Source organism: Macaca nemestrina, chromosome 14, assembly GCF_043159975.1.
Source record: "Macaca nemestrina isolate mMacNem1 chromosome 14, mMacNem.hap1, whole genome shotgun sequence".
Lineage (NCBI taxonomy): Eukaryota > Metazoa > Chordata > Mammalia > Primates > Cercopithecidae > Macaca > Macaca nemestrina.
In genome coordinates this window covers 42,591,558-42,613,140 of record NC_092138.1, presented here as the reverse complement: position 1 = coordinate 42,613,140, position 21,583 = coordinate 42,591,558, and the positions used below count along the sequence as shown (strand labels likewise).

Genomic DNA, 21,583 nt, shown 5'->3' with positions numbered 1-21,583 from the left:
AGTTAGTTATTAATTCACCTGATTCTATAGAGAGAGGACACTCCAAACCTTAAATGGCCAATTCTTACTTGGGCACTAATCACTCCAGGTGCTGCATCTGTGCAGGGGCACTCAATACCAAATTTAGGGACTCCGATGTAGCATGTTCAGGAAAACAAGTTATTTGTATATTGTCATTCACCCTTCTATGAAATAAGATAAAAGGAAGAAAGAGAAAGGGTAGATAAAATCTAGTCTCATCTTTTCCTGAGCCAAAGAGATAAACCACTAATCAAATGGGAAGAGCAAAAACACTAATGCTTAATAAGTAGTTACTATTTAGCAGACAGAATCTCAGCTACTTTACATATATCATCTCATTATTTAAATTAAGTGCTTAAAATCACATTGCTAGAACAACACAGAGCTGGCCCGGCGCCTGTCGTCCCAGCTACTCGGGAGGCTGAGGCAGGAGAATGGCGTAACCCCGGGAGGCGGAGCTTGCAGTGAGCTGAGATCCAGCCACTGCACTCCAGCCTGGGCGACAGAGCGAGACTCCATCTCAAAAAAAAAAAAAAAAAAAGAAAAAGAAAAATACAGAGCTGTGATTCCTTGAATTATACTCTACCTTATTCCACAGCCCCACTTTTTAATTTTTATTTTATCTATTTATCTATCAATAATTTTTCTTTTCTTTTTTTGGGGGGGAGTGGATGGGGAAGGCAGGATCTCACCCTCACTCTGCTGTCATCCAGCCTGGAATGCAATGGTGCAATCATGGCTCACTGTGATCTTGGCTCCCTGGCTCCAGAGATCCTCCTGCCTCTGCCTCCTGAGAAGCTGGGAGTAAGGCAAATGCCACTGCACCCCGCTAATTTAAAAAAAAATTATAGATATAGGGTCTCACTTTGTTGCCCAGGCTGGTCTTGAACTGACCTCAAAATAGTTTTTCTTACCTAAGCATAATATGTACTTAGTGTAGAGAAGCTGGACAAAATAAAGGAGCTTAAGAAAAAGAAAGTAACCTATAACCCTAACCTTATCATTCTATGATATCACTGTTAACATTACAGGGTATTTCATTTGAGCTTTTTTTCCTATGCTTTATACATCCATAACCATTCTCTCTGTTCCATAAATAATTTTTACAACATAATTTTAATAGCTACAAAAATTTCTATCATATTCACATAAATAACATATTTGCCATTATTGGCCATTTAGGTCATTCCAGTTTTCTTAATTATACATTATACCAAATGTATACACTAACTACATTTTTGTACCAATTCATTGTCATTTCTGTAGGATAAATTTCTACATTGTTACTGGCACCAGAATTGCCAAATTAAGGAGTATATTTTTTATTTTTATTTTTTAAAAATATAGTGTCAGTTTACCTTTAAAGGTGCTTTTCAACGTATACTTCTAGCAGTAGTGCAGAAGAGTGCTTGTTTTTCTCCATCCTTGCCAATGCAAGGTATTGTCATTCTTTTCTCATTTTGCAACAAACGCATGAAAGTCTTTTATTTTAGTCATATACATACAAACCTATAAGAAACACATTGAGCTTTTCTTTCTCTCTTTCCTTCCTTCCTTCCTTCTTCCTTGCTTCCCTCCTTCCTTCCTCCTCCCTTCCTTCCCTCCTTCCTTCCTCCTTCTCCTTCCTCCTTCCTCCTCCCACCCTCCCTCCCTCCCTCCTTCCTTCCTCCTTCCTCCTCCCACCCTCCCTCCCTCTCTCCCTCTCTTTCGTTCTCTCTTTCTCTCTCTCTCTCTCTCTCTCTCTCTCTCTCTCTCTTTCTCTCTCTCTCTCTTTCTTTCTTTTCTTAGTTTTGCTCTGTCACCAAAGCTGGAAAGCATTGGCACCATGTTGGGTCACTGCAGCCTCTGCCTCCTGGGTTCATGTGATTCTCCTGCTTCAGCCTCCTGAGTATCTTGGATTACAGTCGCCCGCCACCACACCCAGCTAATTTTTGTATTTTTAGTAGAGATGGGGTTTCACCATGTTGGCCAGGCTGGTCTCGAATTCCTCACTTCTAGTTACCTACCTGCCTCAACCCCCAGAGTGCTGGGATTACAGGCGTGAGCCACTACGCCTGGCTGAGCTTTCTATGTTTTTAATACCCAACAAAGTTTCCATCGTGAATTATGAACCTATGACTTTGAGGCACACATGCTGAAGCATTTTTTGTCCCATGGTGAATGATTATGGAATTGTCTTTTGAGGAACAACTGGAATGCCAATTAACAAATATACTGAATAGAAGTATCTGAAAATGAAATGGTGTGCCTTGGGAGCCAGAGAAGTGCTCATTGCTGAAGAAGTTCAACCAAAAGTTGATGATCAACTGGCTAGGATGACAGTGGAGAATTTGTCTGGATAACCTCTAAAGTTTCTTTCCATGCTATGGTCCTGTGACGCTTTTGTCTGTTTCTAGAGATTACTGATTCTGTCTCTTTGCCTCATCAGCTGCAATTTTTTATACTAATAGACTAACTCTCTCTGAATTGTGTCTTTTGCCAACAATATATTCAAAGTCACGGCATTTTAAGTTGTGCTTTGAAGCCGTGTGTGTGTGTGTGTGTGTGTGTGTGTGTGTGTGTGTGTGTGTGTGCGCGCGCGCACGCGCGCGCATAAAATCAATAGCAGAGTATTTGCTGAACCTAGAAAAATGGCTGCATCATGAACTTCTCAGAATCTCAATTTTAAAAATTAAACATACACAATTATATGTCTACAATTACAGCTAAGTTATAGATAAAACTAGATATGGTTGTATGCATTTAGAACATTTCCAGGAAGTACACAAGACATCATAGAGTCATCTCTAGGGAATGGGAATTGGAAAGAGGAATGTGAAGAACTTTTATCTTCTACTTTAAATATTTTTGTACTCTGCCTGTTTTAGTAATAGTATGTATCATTTTAATAATAAGCTGTAATAGTTCACTGTTACAGATGCTTGTGTTAAAACCTTTTTATGAAATTACTAAGGTGGGCATAAACATAGTAATTTTATTCTGCTCACCAAAAATAGAGAAAAATCTGAAACTGCCAAATGAAATGATGGGTCTAATTGTAACAGTAGACAAGTAAATTCTTACCTCATTCTTACCCTGATTCTATGCTTTCCCAGTCGTTTAACTTTCCATGGTGTGGTCAGCAAAGAGAGGTGACATTAGTTAGTTATATATTATAGTTCTAGTTTACACATCACTCTCTCATAAGAGCCTATTTGAGAGATGTTATGTCTTTAGTTGAGGAATCAAATATTCTGATGATGTCTGATCTCTAAGAACAGAATCTGTTTTGTTATCATGAGCATCCCAGATGAGCAAATCTAAGAAGATTTTTATCATGAGTAAATCTAAGATGATTTTGAGCCATAAAGACTTAAGGCTCAAGGTTTTATACACACACACACACACACACACACATATTATATATATACATGTTAGCCATTTAGTCCAATTTTTAGAGGGTTCATTAATATTATTACCAGAAAAAGAATCACTGAATTACATTAAAAATGATATATAATTTAAGTACGGTCCAGTTTGAAGGCTTTTAATTTTTTTTATGTTGAAGAATGCAGTGTTCTGATTAAGTCAGATCTCTGTAAACAGAATCTGCTTTAGAAAACAACTATTAAATGTTTGAATAATCACTTATAAAAAATGAAGTAATTACCTTTTCTATATAATTAGTAACTAGTTTGGGTTTGTATAGGAGAAGTGACAGAATAATATAAAATCTGACTAGATAAGAATTTCTTAAGCTCTGTCAGTAATTTGTTTACATTATCTAACACTCCATAGTGTCTACCTCATAAGTGGGTGAGGCATGAGAATGAAATGACCTAATACTTGAAAAGTGTTTGAAATACTATGTGTCATATTGTAGTCATCTAATAAACACCAGGTAATATAAAAATATTATGTAAAATAAAAAAAATGATATCCAAATATACCAACATTAAGTCTGTATATAAAATGCAAATATATGCAGGCAAAGACATGAAAAAAGATCTGAGACAGGCGGAGCAAGATGCAAGATGGCTGAATAGAACCCTCCAGCAATTGTCACCCCCAGAGAAACATCAGATTGAACAACTATCTAAACAATAAAGTACCTTCATAGGAACCAAGTATCAGGTGAACGATCAGAGATCACAGTACCCAGTTTTAACATCATATCAAGGAAGAAGGCACTGAAGAGGGTAGAAAAGACTCTTGTATTGCTTACACAGCCTCTCCCCCATCTCCTAGCAGTGCAGCACTGCAGAGAGAGAATATCTGTGTGCTTGAGGGAGGGAGAATACAGTGATTATGGGACTTTGCATTGGAACTCAGTGCTAACTGTCACAGTGCAAAGTCATATAGGGCAGAATTTAGCTAGCTCCCACACTAGAAGCATTCAGACTGGACGTAGCTAGAGGGGAATTTTCTATGCCAGCAGTCAGAATTTGAGTTCCGGCTAGCATCAACACTGCAGGCCAAAGTGCTCTGGGGTCATAAATAAACTTGAAAGGTAACCTAGGCCTTTCAAGAAGTGAAGTTCCCAGGCAAGTTCTGGTGCTGTGCTGGGCTCAGAGCCAGTAGACTTAGGGTGTACAGGACCTAGTGAGACATCAGCTGGGGCAGCCAAGGGAGTGCTTGTGTCACCCCCTCCCCCAGCCCCAGACAGTGCAGCTCGCAGTTTTGGCAGAGACACCTTCTGTTTGAAAAGAGGATACAGTAAAGAGGAATTTGTCTTGTAACTTAAATACTAGCTCAGCCATAGTAAAATAAAACACGAAGCAGAGTACTGAAGCCCCCATGCCAGGCCCTAGCTCCCGGACAACAGACGTTTCTAGACACACCCTGGGCCAGAAGGGAACCCACTGCCCTTAAGGGAGATAACCAGGCCTGGCAAGATTTACCATAAGCTGAATAAGAGCCTTTGGGCCTTGAGTAAACGTGAGTGGTAGCCAGGCAGTACTTGCCATGGGCCTAGGGCAATGGTGGCCATGAGGAGAAACTCTTGCTTGAGGAAGTAAGAGAGGAGAGTAAAAAAGACTTTGTCTCAGAATTTGGTTATCAGCTCAGCACAGTAAAATAAAGTACCAAGTAGATTCTAGATTCCTAAAGTTCCCGACTCCAGACCCTTGCTCCTGGACAGCATTTCTACACCCTCCCTGGGCCAGAAGGGAACTCACCACCTTGAAGGGAAAAACACACGTTTAGAATGATTCACCACCTGCTGACTAAAGAGCCCTTGGGCCTTAAATAAACATCAGTGGTGACCAGGCAATAGTTGTCACAGGCCTTGGGTGAGACCAAGTACTGTGGTGGCTTCAGGTCTGACTCAGCACAGTCGCAGTAGTGGTGGCCACAGAGGTACTTGTGTCACCCCTCCCCCAACTCTAGGAAGCTCAACACAGAGAGAAACTTCTTCATTTGGGGTAAAGTAAGAGAACAAGTGTCTCTACTTGGTAATCCAGGGAATTATCTCATGTAGTACCCCAAACCACCAAAGTGCTACCTCTGTTAGTCTGCAAGAGTCATATTATTAGTGGGCTTGGGTTCCCCCTAATGCAGATATGGCTGCAATAGGCAAATACTTAGATCTGAACACTCAATTTTCTTTATGTACTTCTTTAAAGCCTTCCCAAGAAGGACAGGTACAAGCAAGCCCAGACTATGAAGACTACAATAAATACCTCACTTGTCAATGCCTAGACATTGATGAACACTCACAAGCATCAAGATCATTTAGGAAAACACGACCTCATCAGATGAACTAAATAAGGACACCAGTAACCAATCCCAGAGTGACAGAGATCTGTGACCTTTCAGACAGATAACTCAATATAGCTGGTTTCGAAAACTAAACAAATCAAGATAACAGAGAGAACGATGAGTTTGTATCGTTTGTAGGGACATGGATGCAGCTGGAAACCATCATTCTCAGCAAACTATCACAAGAACAGAAAACCAAACACCGCATGTTCTCACTCATAGGTGGGAAATGAACAATGAGATCACTTGGACTCGGGAAGGGGAACATCACACACCGGGGCCTATTATGGGGAGGGTGGAGCGGGGAGGGATGGCATTGGGAGTTATACCTGATGTAAATGACGAGTTGATGGGTGCTGACGAGTTGATAGGTGCAGCACACCAACATGGCACAAATATACATATGTAACAAACCTGCACGTTGTGCACATGTACCCTAGAACTTAAAGTATAATAATAAAAAAGAAAGATAAAATATAACCACACAAAAAAAGAATTCAGAATCCTATCCAATAAATAGGATAATGAAAATGTAAAATGAAATGTAAGTGAGATTGAAATAATTTTTAAAAATCAAGTTGAAATTCTGGAGCTAAACAATTGAATTGACATACTGAAAAATGCATCTGAGTCTCTTAACAGCAGAATTGATCAAGCAGAATAAAGAATTAGTGAGCCTGAAGACATGCTAATTGAAAATATACAGTGAGGGGAGACAAAATAATAAAAAAGAATGAAGCATGCAAAATTATTTTTTTAAAAAAGCCCAGGACCTCATGGCTTCACTGCTGAATTTTACCAAACATTTTAAAAAGAATAATCCTATTCAAACTATTCCAAAAAACAGAGGAGAGAATACTTCTAAACTCATTCTATGAGGCCAGTATTACCCTGATATCAAAATCAAACAAAGACATATCAAAAAAAAGAAAGTATAGGCCAATATCCCTGAAAAACATTGATGCAAAAATCCACAACAAAATAGTAGTGAACCTAATTCAGCAACACATTAAGATAATCATTCATCATGGCTAAGTGGAATTTATCCCAGGGATGCAAGGACTGTTCAACATATGCAAATTCACCCAATATGATACATCATATCAACAGAATGAAGGAATAAACCATATGATAATTTCAGTTGATACTGGAAAAACATTTGACAAAATTTGGTATCTCTTTATGATAAAAACCCTCAAAAAACTGGGTATAGAAAGAATGTACCACTACACAATAAAAGACATATAACACAGACCTACAGCTAGTATCATACTGAATGAGGAAAAACTGAAAACCTTTCCTCTAAAGTCTGGAAATAATGAGGATGCCCACTTTCATCACTGTTTATCAGCATAGTACTGGAAGTCCTAGACAGAGCAATCAGACAAGAAAAAGAAATAAAGGGAAACCAGATTGGAAAGAAAAAAGTCAAATTATTCTTACTTTCAAATAATATAATCTTATATATGGAAAAACCTAAAGACTCCACTAAGAAATTATTAGAACTGATAAGTTGAGTAAGGTTGTAGGATAAAAAATTAACATAAAAATCAGTAGCATTTCTATATGCCAACAGCAAACAATCTGAAAAAGCAATCAAGAAAGTAATCCCATTTAAAATAACTGCAAATAAAATTAAATGCCTAGGATTTAACTAAAGACATGAAAGATCTCTACAACAAATACTATAAAATATTGATGCAAGAAATTGAATAAGACACAAAAAGATGAAAAGATATTCCATGTTCATGGATTGGAAGATAGACATTTTTTACATGTTCATACTACTCAAAACAGTCTCCATATTCAATGCAATCCTTATCAAAATACCAATAACATTCTTCACAGAAATAGAAAAAAATCCTAAAATTTATAATCAAAAAAGAACCTGAATAGCCAAAGTCATCCCAAGCAAAAAGAACAAAACTGGAGAAATACCTGACTTCAAATTATACTACAGAGTTATAGTAACCAAAACACCATGATACTGGCATAAAAACAGACACATTGGCAATGGAACGAAATGGAGAACTGATAAACAAATTCACATACCTACAGTGAACTCATTTTTCACAAAGACGCCAAGCACATACATTGGAGAAAAGATAGTCTCTTCAATAAATGGTACTGGCAAAACTACATATCCATATGCAGAAGAATGAAACTAGACCCTTATCTCTTGCCATATACAAAATCTAATCAAAGACTTATATCAAAAACATAAAAGCACTGAGAGAAGACATTAGGGAAACTCCCTATAACATTGCTCTGGACAAGGACTTCTTGAGGAATATCCCATAAGCTACAATGAGATACTATATCACCCCAGTTAAAATGACTTTTATCCAAACCACGAACAATAATTAATGACGGTGAAGATATGAACAAAAGGGAACCCTTGTACACTGTTGGTGGGAATGTAAATTAGCATAGCCACTGTGGAGAAGAGTTTGGAGATTCCTCAAAAAAATAAAAACAGAACTAATACTTAATCCAGCAATCCCACTACTAGGTATATGTTCAAAAGAAAGGAAAGCGATATATCAAATAGATATATTCACTCCTATGTCCATTGCAGCACTATTCCCAATAGCTAAGATTTACAAGCAACCTGTGTCCATCAACAGACAAATGGATAAAGAAAATGTTGTATGTACGCACAATAGAGCACTAATCAGTCACAAAAAAAGAATGAGAACCTGTCATTTCATCAACATGAATGGAACTGGATTTCATGTCAAGTGAAATAAGTCAGGCACAGAAAGACAGACTTGGCATGTTCTCACTTATTTGTGGGAGCTAAAAATGAAAACATTTGAACTCAAAGAGCTAGGGAGTAGAATGATGGTTACTAGAGGCTGGGAAGGAGTAGTGAGCTGGGGGAAGTGGAATGGTTAATGGATATATTAATATAATTAGATACAATGAATAAGATCTAATGTTTGATAGTACAACAGGGCGACTACAGTCAACAATAATTTATTGTACATTTAAAAATAACTAAAAGGGGCCTGGCACGGTGGCTTGTGCCTGTAATCCCAGCACTTTGGGAGGTCGAGGGGGGCGGATCACCTGAGGTCAGGAGTTCCAGACCAGCCTGACCAACATGGAGAAAACCTGTCTCTAGTAAAAATACAAAATTAGTCGGGCATGGTGGCACATGCCTTTAATCCCAGCTACTCGGGAGGCTGAGGCAGGAGAATCACTTGAACCCAGGAGGCAGCAGTTGCGGTGAGCTGAGATCGTACCATTGCACTCCAGCCTGGGCAACAAGAGGGAAACTCCATCTCAAATGATAATAATAATAATAATAACTAAAAGTATAATTGAAATGTTTGTAACACAAAGAAATGATAAATGGCTGAGCTCATGGATTAAACAAGCAAACAAAATGTCAGCAGCATTTCCTCTGGAGGACAGAGTAAAATGGGGAGGAGTAAGATTAAGTGAACTTTTCTTTTTATTTATACAATTTATTACTGTATTATTGGAAATTTTACGAGAAACATTTTTTTTTTTTTAAGAAAGAAACAATATTGTTAAGGGAATGCCAAAAGAGCCATTGGTAGATATGTGATGAAATTACTATAAGAATGTTCATTCACAGTAAATGGGCACATTTCATAGTGCATTGATACAGTACAATTTAGGATCACTTTGGATCAAGCCGATAGCCAGGCTAACAGTGGATCTTGTTTGAATGACGGGCTGGGAATCATAGTTAATTAATCTCTGTAAGCCATAGTTACTGTATCTGTAAAATGAAATAGTACTATCCTAGTTATATCTCAACATCCACCACAGTGTTTAGCCCCTTTGTAAGAAAATGAATAATTCAGGTTTAATTTAGAGGTCTAACATCGAGACCTTTGAAATATACGCTTGAAAATATAACCTTGATTTTTTTCCTTGTGAATTCTATGAGTACAGTTTACATGAGCACAATTCAGATGGATGTGTTTTCAACCGCACACCTGGGAAGTCACCACACAGTTCTGTGCAATTGATATCATTTGAGAAGAAGAGGATAACTGAGTTCCTGTTGGAAGAACAGCAGTTTGAAAGTACTGCTTAAATGAACACAAGATGGTGTCAGGATTCCAAGTTTCTAGTTCTTTCCAGTGAGTTACCTAAGGTCTAAGTTTTATCCTGAACAGAATCTCTTGCGGAACTAAAATACTACCAATGAAAAGCTCTTGACACTCCTACATCATGAATATTACAGAGCTCTAAAACTTGAACTGGTCATGTCAGGAGAACCTGGAACTGCTCATGGCAGTTCTTCTGGACTGAGAAGAAGTGCTACCGGAGATCTTGGTGATAGTGGCCAAAAGGAAAGGGTATGATTGTGATTGCTGGGAAGCAGAGGGCTTTTGAATATGTTCATCCAAATCCTAAGCCAGAGACTGATTAGTGCTTGTTCCTCCTGGGAAGGCTAATGGTAAACAAAAATACAGTTTAACATGTTTAATGTTTTGAAATTCTGGAAGAAGAACAGAAATATTCATTTTTTCCTGGGTGTCCACTTGAGCATGGAGGTATTCTAAAGTGTAAGAAGTGACAGCATAGGCATGGTTAAAATCTCAGGTTCTGACCTCATTCTGGCTCCTCCCCTTACTATCTTGAGCATTAGCTCAATAAACCTCAATGCTTTATAAAATTGTGGTGACAATTACATTTAGTTAAAAGATTATAGGTTCCAACGGGAAAATACATATAAAATGTTTAACTATCACAGTGGCTTACCCATAGAAAAGTCTCACTAAAGTAACCAAATACAGTAGTACACCCTAATCTATGGCTTTGCTTTAATGGTTTTAGTTACCTAAAGTCAACTGCAGTCTGAAAATAGTATAGTATTTTGAGAGAGAGAAAGAGAGAGAGAGAGAAATTCACATAACAATATACTGTTTTGTTCTATTTTATTCGTAGTTATTATTAATCTCTTACTGTGACTGATTTATAAATTAAATTGTGTAATAGGTATGTCTTTATAGGACTAAACAGTCTTTATATAGGTTTTGGTACTATCCACAGTTTGAAGCATCCATTGGAGGTCTTGGAACATATCTCCCATCGATAAGGTGGGCTACTGTACTAGTTTAAGTTCCTCAGATTTCCTCGGCTATCTGACATTAGGCTCCACAATTCTTTAATACATGCTACTTCAATCAGCAGCATGCTTAGCACATAGCATGTGTTTAATAAATATTAAATCTAAAATAAAAATCAAGATTTCCAGTTGAAATGAAGCTAGGGAAGCCTACACATATTTTATTTGTTAGTTTGGAAACATCGTCTCTACAGAGAGTATCTAATGACATGGGAGACACCATGATAGAGTCAGTCTGGTGGAGAAAATATCTAGCCCTTCATCGGTCCCAAAGCCACATTGAACATCTAGGGCTGCTTTTGTAAGATCAACAGAACCCATGTCATTGACGTAATGCTTATTACTGCCAGCATCCTTACTGTTTTTGAATGCCTATGTAATCGTTGTTTTTCTTACATTATTTCACTGAATTCTTAAAATGCTTTAATGGAGATGCTTTCATTCCTATGTTAACAAGAAAGCTGAGTCTCAGAGTGGTTATATAACTTGTTCAATGCCACACACTAGTGAGTGAAAAAGCCATGACTAGAATGAGGACCACAGAGAGTGGGCCCAGCCTTTTTGCCAGGGAAGATAAATACATAGACTGGCAGCCCTGACATCCTATTAGGTCTTATTGATATCCTGACTTGCTTTAGACTTGCCTGAAACCCTGGCTTATCTGACTCCAAAGCCTATGAAGCTTCCACTAAACCAGAGAACCATCATTTGAGTAGTGACGAAATATTCTCCAAAAAACAACAACAAACGTGACAAATTATCAGGGACCTTAGAGACTCTCATCATGAATCCCAGTTTCAGAAATTGTGTCTCATAAAGTCTTTATATATTAGGTTAGTGCAAAAGTAGCTGTGGTTGCCATTAAAACCAATGGCAAAACAGCAATTACTTTTCCACCAACCTATAAAAAAAGACTAATTGTGATTCATCACATAGAAGGTAAAATGTATACTCTTATGTTATCATGGAAATAAATGTCATCAGTTTAAAAATTCTCACAAAACTTGTAATTTCTCTACAGGACAGCATGGTTGTGCATCCTAAGTGGAACGTAATTATTTTTGTCAGAAAATGATCTTCACATACATACCAATCATTCCTTGGGACAGGGTGGGGTTCATCGGTTTTTGGAAATGTTACTGTTTTCAAGTTATACATAAATACTCTAAATTGTGTCTGAGTGTCCAGCAAAACGACAGTATTGTCTTTGATGTGCTATCAGTGAGCTACTGAGTAAGAAAATATGTTTCAACAAGATTTATTTATTAGATTAAGTGAATATATTAACATTCCATGGGCAAAATTACAGAAGACATGGTTAGGAATAAAATGTCCTCATCTCCTTGATATCTTCATCCCTCATATTAAGTCCTTAATTTGCAGAGTCAGCAACATTCTTAATACCTTGTACAAGGAATTTTCCTGTGGAAAATAATTTTACCTGTTTGTCTCCACACGTATGTCTGATCTTTGTGATATGGTATCAGGCATCCCCTGACCTGTTGGTTTGTCTTCTTTCCCATTTTATCTTTTCATCTATTTTGCAAACTCATCAAGATGCCTTCCACTTTCCAACTTCTCCATTATGTACCTAAGGGTTTTCCTTAAATTTTTGTCCAACCTAAAAACTAATAATCACTAAATGACAGAACTCTATAATAACTAAATGACAGAATGATAGAAATCATTTCCAGCATCCTTTCGGCGTGACAGAAATCTCCTAGCCTACTTTGAAGCAAATCAAAACAACTGTGAAGCTAATTTAATGAAATTATCCTCTCTTTTTGAGGCCCACTGTTGCAACTTCCCTCATCTCCAAGCTGGTAGAAAATGCTGTTGCTTTGTGGTCAGATTCTGCAAAGGACTTAGGGAGGGATCATTTTCTCTAACCAGATCATCAAATTCACGGAGGTCTACAGAAGTGAAGTGACGTGCCCAAGAGCTCATGACAAGTAAATAGTGTCTTAGTCTAAATACATCCAGAATGAGTATTCTTAGACCTTGTACTTGTTTCATTGTCCTATGCTCAGGCAAACGTTTGCAAACAGCAGGGAAAACAACTGCAGATTGAGACTTGAGGGAGAAGGGTGGGAGATGGTCTTTAGCAGATCCCTGGACCTGGGGATCACCTGCTCGCAGAGATCAAAACAGTGAAAAAAGCTATTCATAAGTACATCAAGGACGAGTGGGCCATTGTTTTTCAGAACCAGCTGTGGAGAATCTGCTCAACAGTGGCCTTGGAACAGCTGCGGCTGCTGCACCAAGAAGGGAGGGCAGGAGGGCGGAGCGGTACTGGTGGAAGGGTGAGCTAGGAGGGAGGGCTGCAAGGACCCTGCCACGCCACCTCCCGGCAAACCAGGAAGTATTTTTGCAGTAAGTGCATTGGGCTGAGCCACCTTTTGAACCTACCCAAAGAGTTAACAGCACACAGCAGGCATTAGAAAGGTGCAGTAACTGCAAACTCTCAACGGGCTGGTGCCTAAGAGGCTACGGGCTGGCAGCTACATAGAGCCCGGCGCAGTGAGTCGGCGCTGTCCGAAAGTAAACACATTGGAGCCAGCCGACTGTGCTGTCTTTGCAAGCCATGACAGAGCAAAGTCCGTGATAAACAAGTCTCGCAGCAGCTGCCTTCGGATGAGCGCCCCCTGCGCGTTCCTCCACCCAGCATTTCCCACGCGCCCAGCGCTCCGCTCTGCAGCTCCTGCCCTCCTATCTCCCAGCCCCATTCTTAGATCCCCCCATCTTTTGGCCCAGCCCAGGTCCCAGCCCCCGCGGCTGGCGCACCACACTCACCATCTCTTGCCTGAGGAGGTGAAGCTTGGTTTCTAGCCTCTCCAGGGCGCTAGAGTGGCTACCTCGTGGGGAGCCAGAGGTTGGGGAGGACGAAGAGGAGGACGACAAGGAGGGAGGGAAGCTGCAGCAGCTGCTGCTGCTACTGCAGCCGCCGCCGCCGCCGCCACCACCGCTCCCCCCGCAGGGGTCCCTGTCCCTTTCCCTGGGAACCGGCTCCTCCCCACGGAGCGAGCGCACTAGGCTCTCGGGTACTTTGCGCCCCAGCTTCAGCTCGATGTCTCTGAGGTCTGGCAGCGGGTTGTCTTCCATGACTTTTCGGGAACGGCGATAATGGTAATAAAACGCAGCAGATGAGAGGCAGCCTCGGCCTCGAAGGCTGCTGCGAGATCAGCAGACCTCTCCGGGCCCCAGGGTCTCTATCCTCCGCGGCTCCGGTGTACCATCCTTTCCATAACCGCCCTCGCGGTGTCAGCCCTGAAATCCACACAGGACGCGGGGGGTTGCAGCTGCAGTTCCTTGGTCGCTGCGACTCCTCCGACACTAAGATGACCAAGATCGCCTCATTCTCTTTCTTTTTGGTCACCTCACTGCAAAGTTGAGTTCACTGATATTGCAGAGAGAGGGGGAATAAAGCAAGTAGTGAAAGAAAAGAGAGGGAAATGAAACCTGTTTTAGCTTTACCAAGGGAAAATTTTCACATTATAAAACCGTCCGTTCACATCCCTGCGCCGCTCACTGACTGCCCATCTGGTACTACGCGACACAAAATAATGATGCAGCCAGAAACGATGTCCTGGGTCGTTTCATTTTCCAGCCATATGTCTCCAAGCTTTCGGGATATCCTGGATTGTCAGAAATAATCTCTGGTCAGTGAAAGAGGAGTTCAGTCTTGTGCATGGACGCATAAAAAAGAGCTAGTTAGCTTAGCAGGAGTTTAACGGCTTCCTTGATGCAGGAAAAATGTCCTTCTTCCCATTTAGGCTGTTTGATCCAAGTCATTGTGTTCCTCTTAGCCTCGGAAACTTTAAACTCCGCTGGCAGGTGGACCAAACCAGGGCCAACCCTTGTACCGTATATCACAGATAAGAAGAGCAAGAGGAATTTTTCCAACCCTGTCGCTGGTAGAAGAGTTTTAACGTCCTGCTTTAGTTAGGAGTAACAGTTGATTTTTCAGTTTTCCTGACTAAATCGCCTGGTGGCTACAACCTTTAAAACAGGTTTTAAAATGAGAGATAGAGGAATGACTTCATATTTGGTGTCGTTCGTTTCCCATCTCTCTGCAAACAAAAAACTTCTCTTCAGAAGACTTTCCTAGCAATTTTATACTAATAAAAAGAGTGAAACAATTTCATCAAAAGTTCAGTGAAAATGTACAATCAAACTTAATTATCCTACCAACTGTTACCGTATGCAAACAAAAGCGAAGAATTAATTAGCCAGGATAACTTATATGACTCCTGAGATAGCAGCAGTTTTAAGAGGGAACAGTTGCTGAGCTACTTACTTTTACTTTAATTATGAAAGAAAAAATATCGGGAATGACTGTTTAAAATGTTGTCTTCTTTAATAATTTGTCTATAAATTAATTTATAGATTTTTTCAACTATACAAATTGTACAATTAATTGTATAGTTGAAAAATTGTATAATTTTTTAATTTGTACAATTGTACAATTCATTAATTGCGATACTTCTACCAAGTAAGTTATTATGAGCTACATGGATTACAGATTTGAATCAGCATTGAGTTTGTGTCAAAAATGTATTAGTAGAGGATACTAATTTCAGTCCAGTAAACTACAATTTTTGATTTCCATTGAAATATTTCAAAGTATGTGCCCCTCTATTTCTGCGACAAATAAGTATTTGTGTTCCTGGTCACTCTGAGGCTCCATTTCCAGAGACATCATTCAAGTTTTACACTTGTAAGAACATAGATATATACATCTCAGAGTTTGTTTCTATCATATCTGACTCTAGGACAGCTTATATGGAGAGGAAACATAGGCATTCTAAAGGAAATATTTTGTGTCAGATAAAAAAAAGCTGAACTTTCTTATCAACATGCCAGAAATTTGCATGCTATTTCTCCCTTTTGAAAAGAAATGAAGAAAATAGTTATAAGTTAGGTGACCCATTTCAAAGTTAGAACTACCACTTATAGAATCACGAGAAAACAAGACCAAATCTCAGCTCACTGATAAAACTACATGCTTGGTCCTAAATTTGGAGAAACACAAGCTCATTGCATAAGAATTGCACTATGACATGTAATTATGAAAGGCTTGTGTTTCAGTCAAGAACAGTTTATTATTACAAAACCCTTACAAAGTTCACCATAGGGCTGGCTAAGTGCAGTTTATAGATGCAATATCTAGCTTGAAATTGATCAATAAAAAAAAAGTCAAATTATTGTGTGTCAACATAGAAAAATGGGACACCTCCTTTGCTATGAATCACAGACTGTAAAATCAGTATTTGAGGCTGAGGATAACATATATGCGCGCACACACACACACACACACATATATATAGTTTTTTAAAGAAGTCTGCAGAAGAAACTCCTCTGAAAGTAAAAGTGTGATGTATATGCAAAGTAACCTTTAGTTCCAGTGAAATTTTAAAAAATGCAAACTTTTGAACAAAAGCTTAGTATGTCAAGCCTTTCAATTTTTTTCAGTTAAATGCCTATTGACATTTTAGTTTAAAATGGAGACATTTTGAATGATGCTTTAACTGGTTTTCAGAATATATTAAAATCATTGAATGTTTATGGATCTATAATAGAGTGTTGTTAGTGCTACCATAACTGCTTTATGTGGTTTGATCTGAGGACATTTCTTACTCTATTTGAAAATATATATATTTTTTTACTTTGGTTCTTGAGCATGATTTTGTTTGTTTATTTCAAGATTCTCAAGAAACTGAGTCATCCTGGGCAATATAGCGAGACCCCACCTCTTCAAAAAGTTTAAAAGTTAGCCAGGCATGCACTTGTAGTCGTAGCTAAGGGGTTAGGGGTGGGGAACTGAGACCAGAAGACTGCTTGAGTCCAGGGGTTCAGGGTTGCAGTGAGCTATGATCGAGCCACTGTCCGTTAGTCTTTGAGACAGAGTGAGAAACTGCCTCAAAAAACAAAAACAAAACAATAAACAGACAAAAATGCCCACAAACAAGAAGGACAAAAATGTGTGAGATGTTTCACCAATTGCTCTTAGCCTGAGAAGTTAATTACATCTGATTTGGGGAATCAGTTGAGAAGACTTTGCAGTAATGAGTCCAGGATGGGGGCTTGGGGTAGGAGTGAATTCAGCAACAAGTAGGAGAGGGAACATAGGGAGGACTGAGAAAGACGGGGAAAAATTCTTGAGTCATATCACTCTTAGTAGCGCTCCCTCGCTGCTCATACTTTTCTTGTCCATCTCCAACTACCTCTCTTTCTTTGATTAGTAGTATTTGCCATGTCAACAAACACCTAAACTCACAGTGTTTCTCTAAGCCTAATAATATACTGCAGAGTAAAATTGTCAAAATGGTTATTGTATTGTTTTTATTTGTGATATAATTTTTTATACTTTATTATGTGCTTCACTTTAAGACCACCATATGTATAAGCTGGATTTGCCTCTTTTTTTTCTATTCAAAATGCATAAGGAGTCTAAGAATGAGTGTTAAACTATGGAGGACTTTAAGAGACTGAGTTTCTTCCCTAGTTATGTTGTGTTCACGGAGAAGGAAAAGGAGCCTCTTATTTATCATTAAAAAGAAAGAAAAACTAGTGGCTAATAGGAACATTGTTGGACTCAGATGACAGGTTTTGAAAGAATGCCTCAGTCACAACAGACTGATGTGATGCATGCTTCACTCATTCCACACTTAGAACACTTCCTGGTTTGAGACACAATACTCCCAGCAAGAGTAGACTCAACAACGCTTCACGTAGTGTGGGTAACACCACTCCTTAGTCTGCTGCTGGCATTGTGGTTAAAAGAAGAAAAACCTTCCACCTTCTTTCTGGCACTGATTGCAAGTTTGCAGCATTCCCAACTCTTGCTGGCACAGAGTTCAAGGGCTAGGGCAGGGTCTCTTACCTGAGACTCCACTCCCCACAGTGCAGAATAATGTCAAGCAGCCAACAGCCTCAAATTACGCCTAAGAATTTTAGGAAGTCACTATTTAATAAGTATCAGGTTCTTTCACTGTTTGTTTTTAAATGTGTAGAGCTGCTGCTTCTACAAATATTTTTGTTTGGTTTATATGCATAACAAGGAAGATGTTATAGCAAAGCTAAAGAATGTTGACCCTATCCATATACAGTTGAATTATATATCTGCTAAAGTTACTAAGGTTTTATCCTGCTTATTTATAGAGTCATTTAATTTACCTATAATTTTGTAGCTGGCTTGGGTCTGTTTTACTATGTGAAATCATCTACTTATTACCAACTTGAACCACTTGTACATGAGAATGCTATATATATTACTATATCTCTATATCTATTTAACAATTAATCTGTCTGAAATATCTCTCTCTAAGGTGTACAGACCCTTTAAATAGTCTCTGATTGAAATCTAGTTAATATTTATAATCAGAGCTAAACACTTCCCTGAGGATTTAGTAGACAATACTAAAAGTAGGTCACCAGCATATAAGTCTTCCTTATCCCCTCTTCACAATCCCTGTCAAATCTCTCTGCCTTCATTATTTGTAATAGCATACTTTATTTGCTTTTTCTTGCTATCCTGAGCTCTAAATTCCTGCTGAAAGGTACAATGCAGGGCCAAGAAAAGAGATCTCTACAGCTAACTTTGGTCTGTTCCTCTACAGCCATCCCATTTTGGCCTATAGAATGGACTTGATAGGTTATTTCAATGCTGTGCTGGTTTATGTTTACAACCAACTCTCTGAAAATATAAAAATAATTGATTTGTAGCTTTTAGCAACATTCATGGTATAAATACTGTCATCATGGCTGATATCAAGCTACCAATGTGAGATGTGAGTTGGGAGAGGATGGGAAGCAGTTCAGCATTACATAGTGTTTCCACTATACAGGTAAAACACATGTAAATAATCTCAAAAGCAGCAAGAATAGTAAACACAGAGAGTAGTAAAATGTATTCAAATAATTAGGAAGTCATGAGTTTTGATTATTTGTTACCTTTGTTTTCATTCCCCTATATTAAAGCTTACACAGTGTAATTTTTAAAATAATGACTATGTTTAGCAACCAGCTTGCAAAATTTCCAAATTTTAACAATTGTCTCCTGCAAACTGGGATTGGTTGGCACCAGGACACCTGTGTTTCATAAAATCATTGAACGGCAATCACTAATTATGGTTAAGAAAGAAAATAAAAACTCAAAGCCAGAAAACATAGTGCAGTTTTAAGTGTAAGGGTTAGGCAAAGAAATAATTGGGAATATGACTCCCAAGGTCAGAAAGCAGGAAGATTAGTGAACTTGTGAAACTGTGTATGTTAGTTTCCTAGGGTTGCCATAACAAAGTATCATGCAACAGCAATTTAGTGTCCTACAGTTCTGTAGGTTAGAAGTCCAAAATCAAGATGTGGTTAGGTCCATGCTCCCTCTAAAGCCTCTAGGAAAGGATGCCTCCTTGCCTCTTCCAGCTTCTGGGAGGCCCAGCATTCCTTGGCTTGTGCTTGCATATCTCCCATCACTGCCTCTGTCTTTACATGGCTGTTTTGCCTCTGGGCCTATGACTAAATTTCTGTCTTCTTATATGCACACCCGCCATATTGGATTAATTTAGCAAATTATAACTGCAACAACCCCATTCCCCACATAAGGTTACATTCTGAGGTACCATAGGGTCAGGATTTCAGGATATCTTTTGTGGGGGACAGACTTCAAATCATAACCCTGTAGAGGGGTCTTGGAAGTGTAGTTGAGACATGAGGCTGTGAATAATATGAGATAACTGGAATCTTCTTTTTGTTTCATACTTTTATTTTTATTTGGCAGAGGTATAAAGGCAGTCAAGGGCCGGGCACGGTGACTCATACCTGTAATCCCAGCACTTCAAGAGGCCGAGTTGGGCCGATCGTGAGGTCAAGAAATCGAGATCATCCTGGCCAACATGGTGAAATTCTGTCTCTACTAAAAATACAAAAATTAGCTGGGCGAGGTGGCACACATCTGTAGTCCCAGCTACTCAGGAGACTGAGGCACGATAATTACTTGAACCCGGGAGGTGGAGGTTGCAGTGAGCTGAGATCCTGCCACTGCACTCCAGCCTGGTGACCTAGTGACCAAGCAAGACTCCATCAAACAAACAAACAAAGAACAGCCAAGAACACTTAAAGTCACTGCAAAGAATAGATAACAAACTTTTACTTAATCACAAAAAAAGTATTAAAAATGACAGGCTACCTTACATCACTACGTACAATTACTTATAAATTAGGTAATAACCGCTGTTAGCCTTTTTTGAAAAGTGTGCTTTTATGAGCTAGAAAACTAATCACAGAGACATCCGTATTTTGCCATCCAGTGGCACAGTCATAGACAATTCACACAACCCACCTTTGATATCTTTCACCGAATACGTTGATGATGTTTAAAATTGTATTTGAGATGGCCCTCACAATTATAGTATAATCATTAAAATAAAGATAAAAAGGCCTAAAGAAACACTCCATTTCTATCTCCTAGCTTAGAAGCAATCCTCTGAACTTTGATTTAAAAAGGATTTGACAGATTTTTTTGAAGTATTGTTATCATAAATGTAACACAGAGGCTATGCAATTGAAACTGTAACCCTATTGAGGGTAGAAAAAAAGCAAAGCAATGGTGACTACTCACAGAGAGGGTGGTGTCTAAGAGGTTTAGAGGGAGCTATGCTATTCCACTATGGTTTTGACCTCAGGATGCAGCACATGCTATAAAATTCCCTCTCGAATGTCATGATTTTGTGATTACTATGCTTTTCTGGCAGTGTCTTATGAATATATCATTTCTTTTCTATATTTTAGGCTCCCAGCTTCTCCTTATCCTTGGTTCTATAGGCTTGGAAGGATGGGTAGAACTTCTTTTTTTTTTCTTTTTTTTTTTTTTTTTTTTTTTTTGAGACGGAGTCTCGCTCTGTCGCCCAGGCTGGAGTGCAGTGGCCGGATCTCAGCTCACTGCAAGCTCCGCCTCCCGGGTTCGGGCCATTCTCCTGTCTCAGCCTCCTGAGTAGCTGGGACTACAGGCGCCCACCACCTCGCCCGGCTAGTTTTTTTTTTGTATTTTTTATTAGAGACGGGGTTTCACCGTGTTAGCCAGGATGGTCTCGATCTCCTGACCTCGTGATCCGCCCGTCTCGGCCTCCCAAAGTGCTGGGATTACAGGCTTGAGCCACCGCGCCCGGCCAGAACTTCTTTTCAGAAGCCCTGGAAGAATGAGAACAAGGAACAAAAATCTTTATGCATTTTTCCATTTTAAAAAGAACACAAAATTTCTATGCAAAGACATACATGAATTAGCTGACATTATTTGGGAGTTAAAACTCAAGAACCCTCCATATTAGAATTGCAGATCCTAGTCTTACGGCTTAAGAGCATTACTCTACATTTGAAAATTAGCCTTCTTAAGCTATTAACTAGCCTCATTCTCTGTGTGTGTGTATGTATGTGATTTTCTTTCAGAAGTATGCATGATTCAATGAGAATACTTTGTGATCATGAGTCATATTGAGTATATGCATCTTATATAAAAGATAAATACTGTAATTAGGTCCTGAAAATATTAAGAAAGATAGTTACTGGTCATATTCATTTGGTAAATCAACAGGGACCTTTTTAAAATCAGAAAACACTTTCACATCAAAGTAGCATAAATCACTATGATAAAATAATGTGGGAGAAACTGAAAACGTACTGGCTACAAGGGAAGCTGCTATGTATTGAGCACCATTT

General features: G+C 39.0%; 1 protein-coding gene across 1 annotated transcript in view; it reads right to left on the bottom strand.

The window, feature by feature from the left end:
- The window catches only part of LOC105489105 (leucine rich adaptor protein 1 like), a 47,531-nt gene extending 32,831 nt beyond the window's left edge, over nt 1-14,700 (bottom strand). The window contains exon 1 of the mRNA XM_011753794.3: nt 13,667-14,700. Within this exon, the coding sequence (XP_011752096.1) occupies nt 13,667-13,975 (309 nt within the window). The 5' untranslated portion in view covers nt 13,976-14,700. The remainder of the gene's footprint in view (nt 1-13,666) is intronic.
- Nucleotides 14,701-21,583: the final 6,883 nt, after the last annotated feature.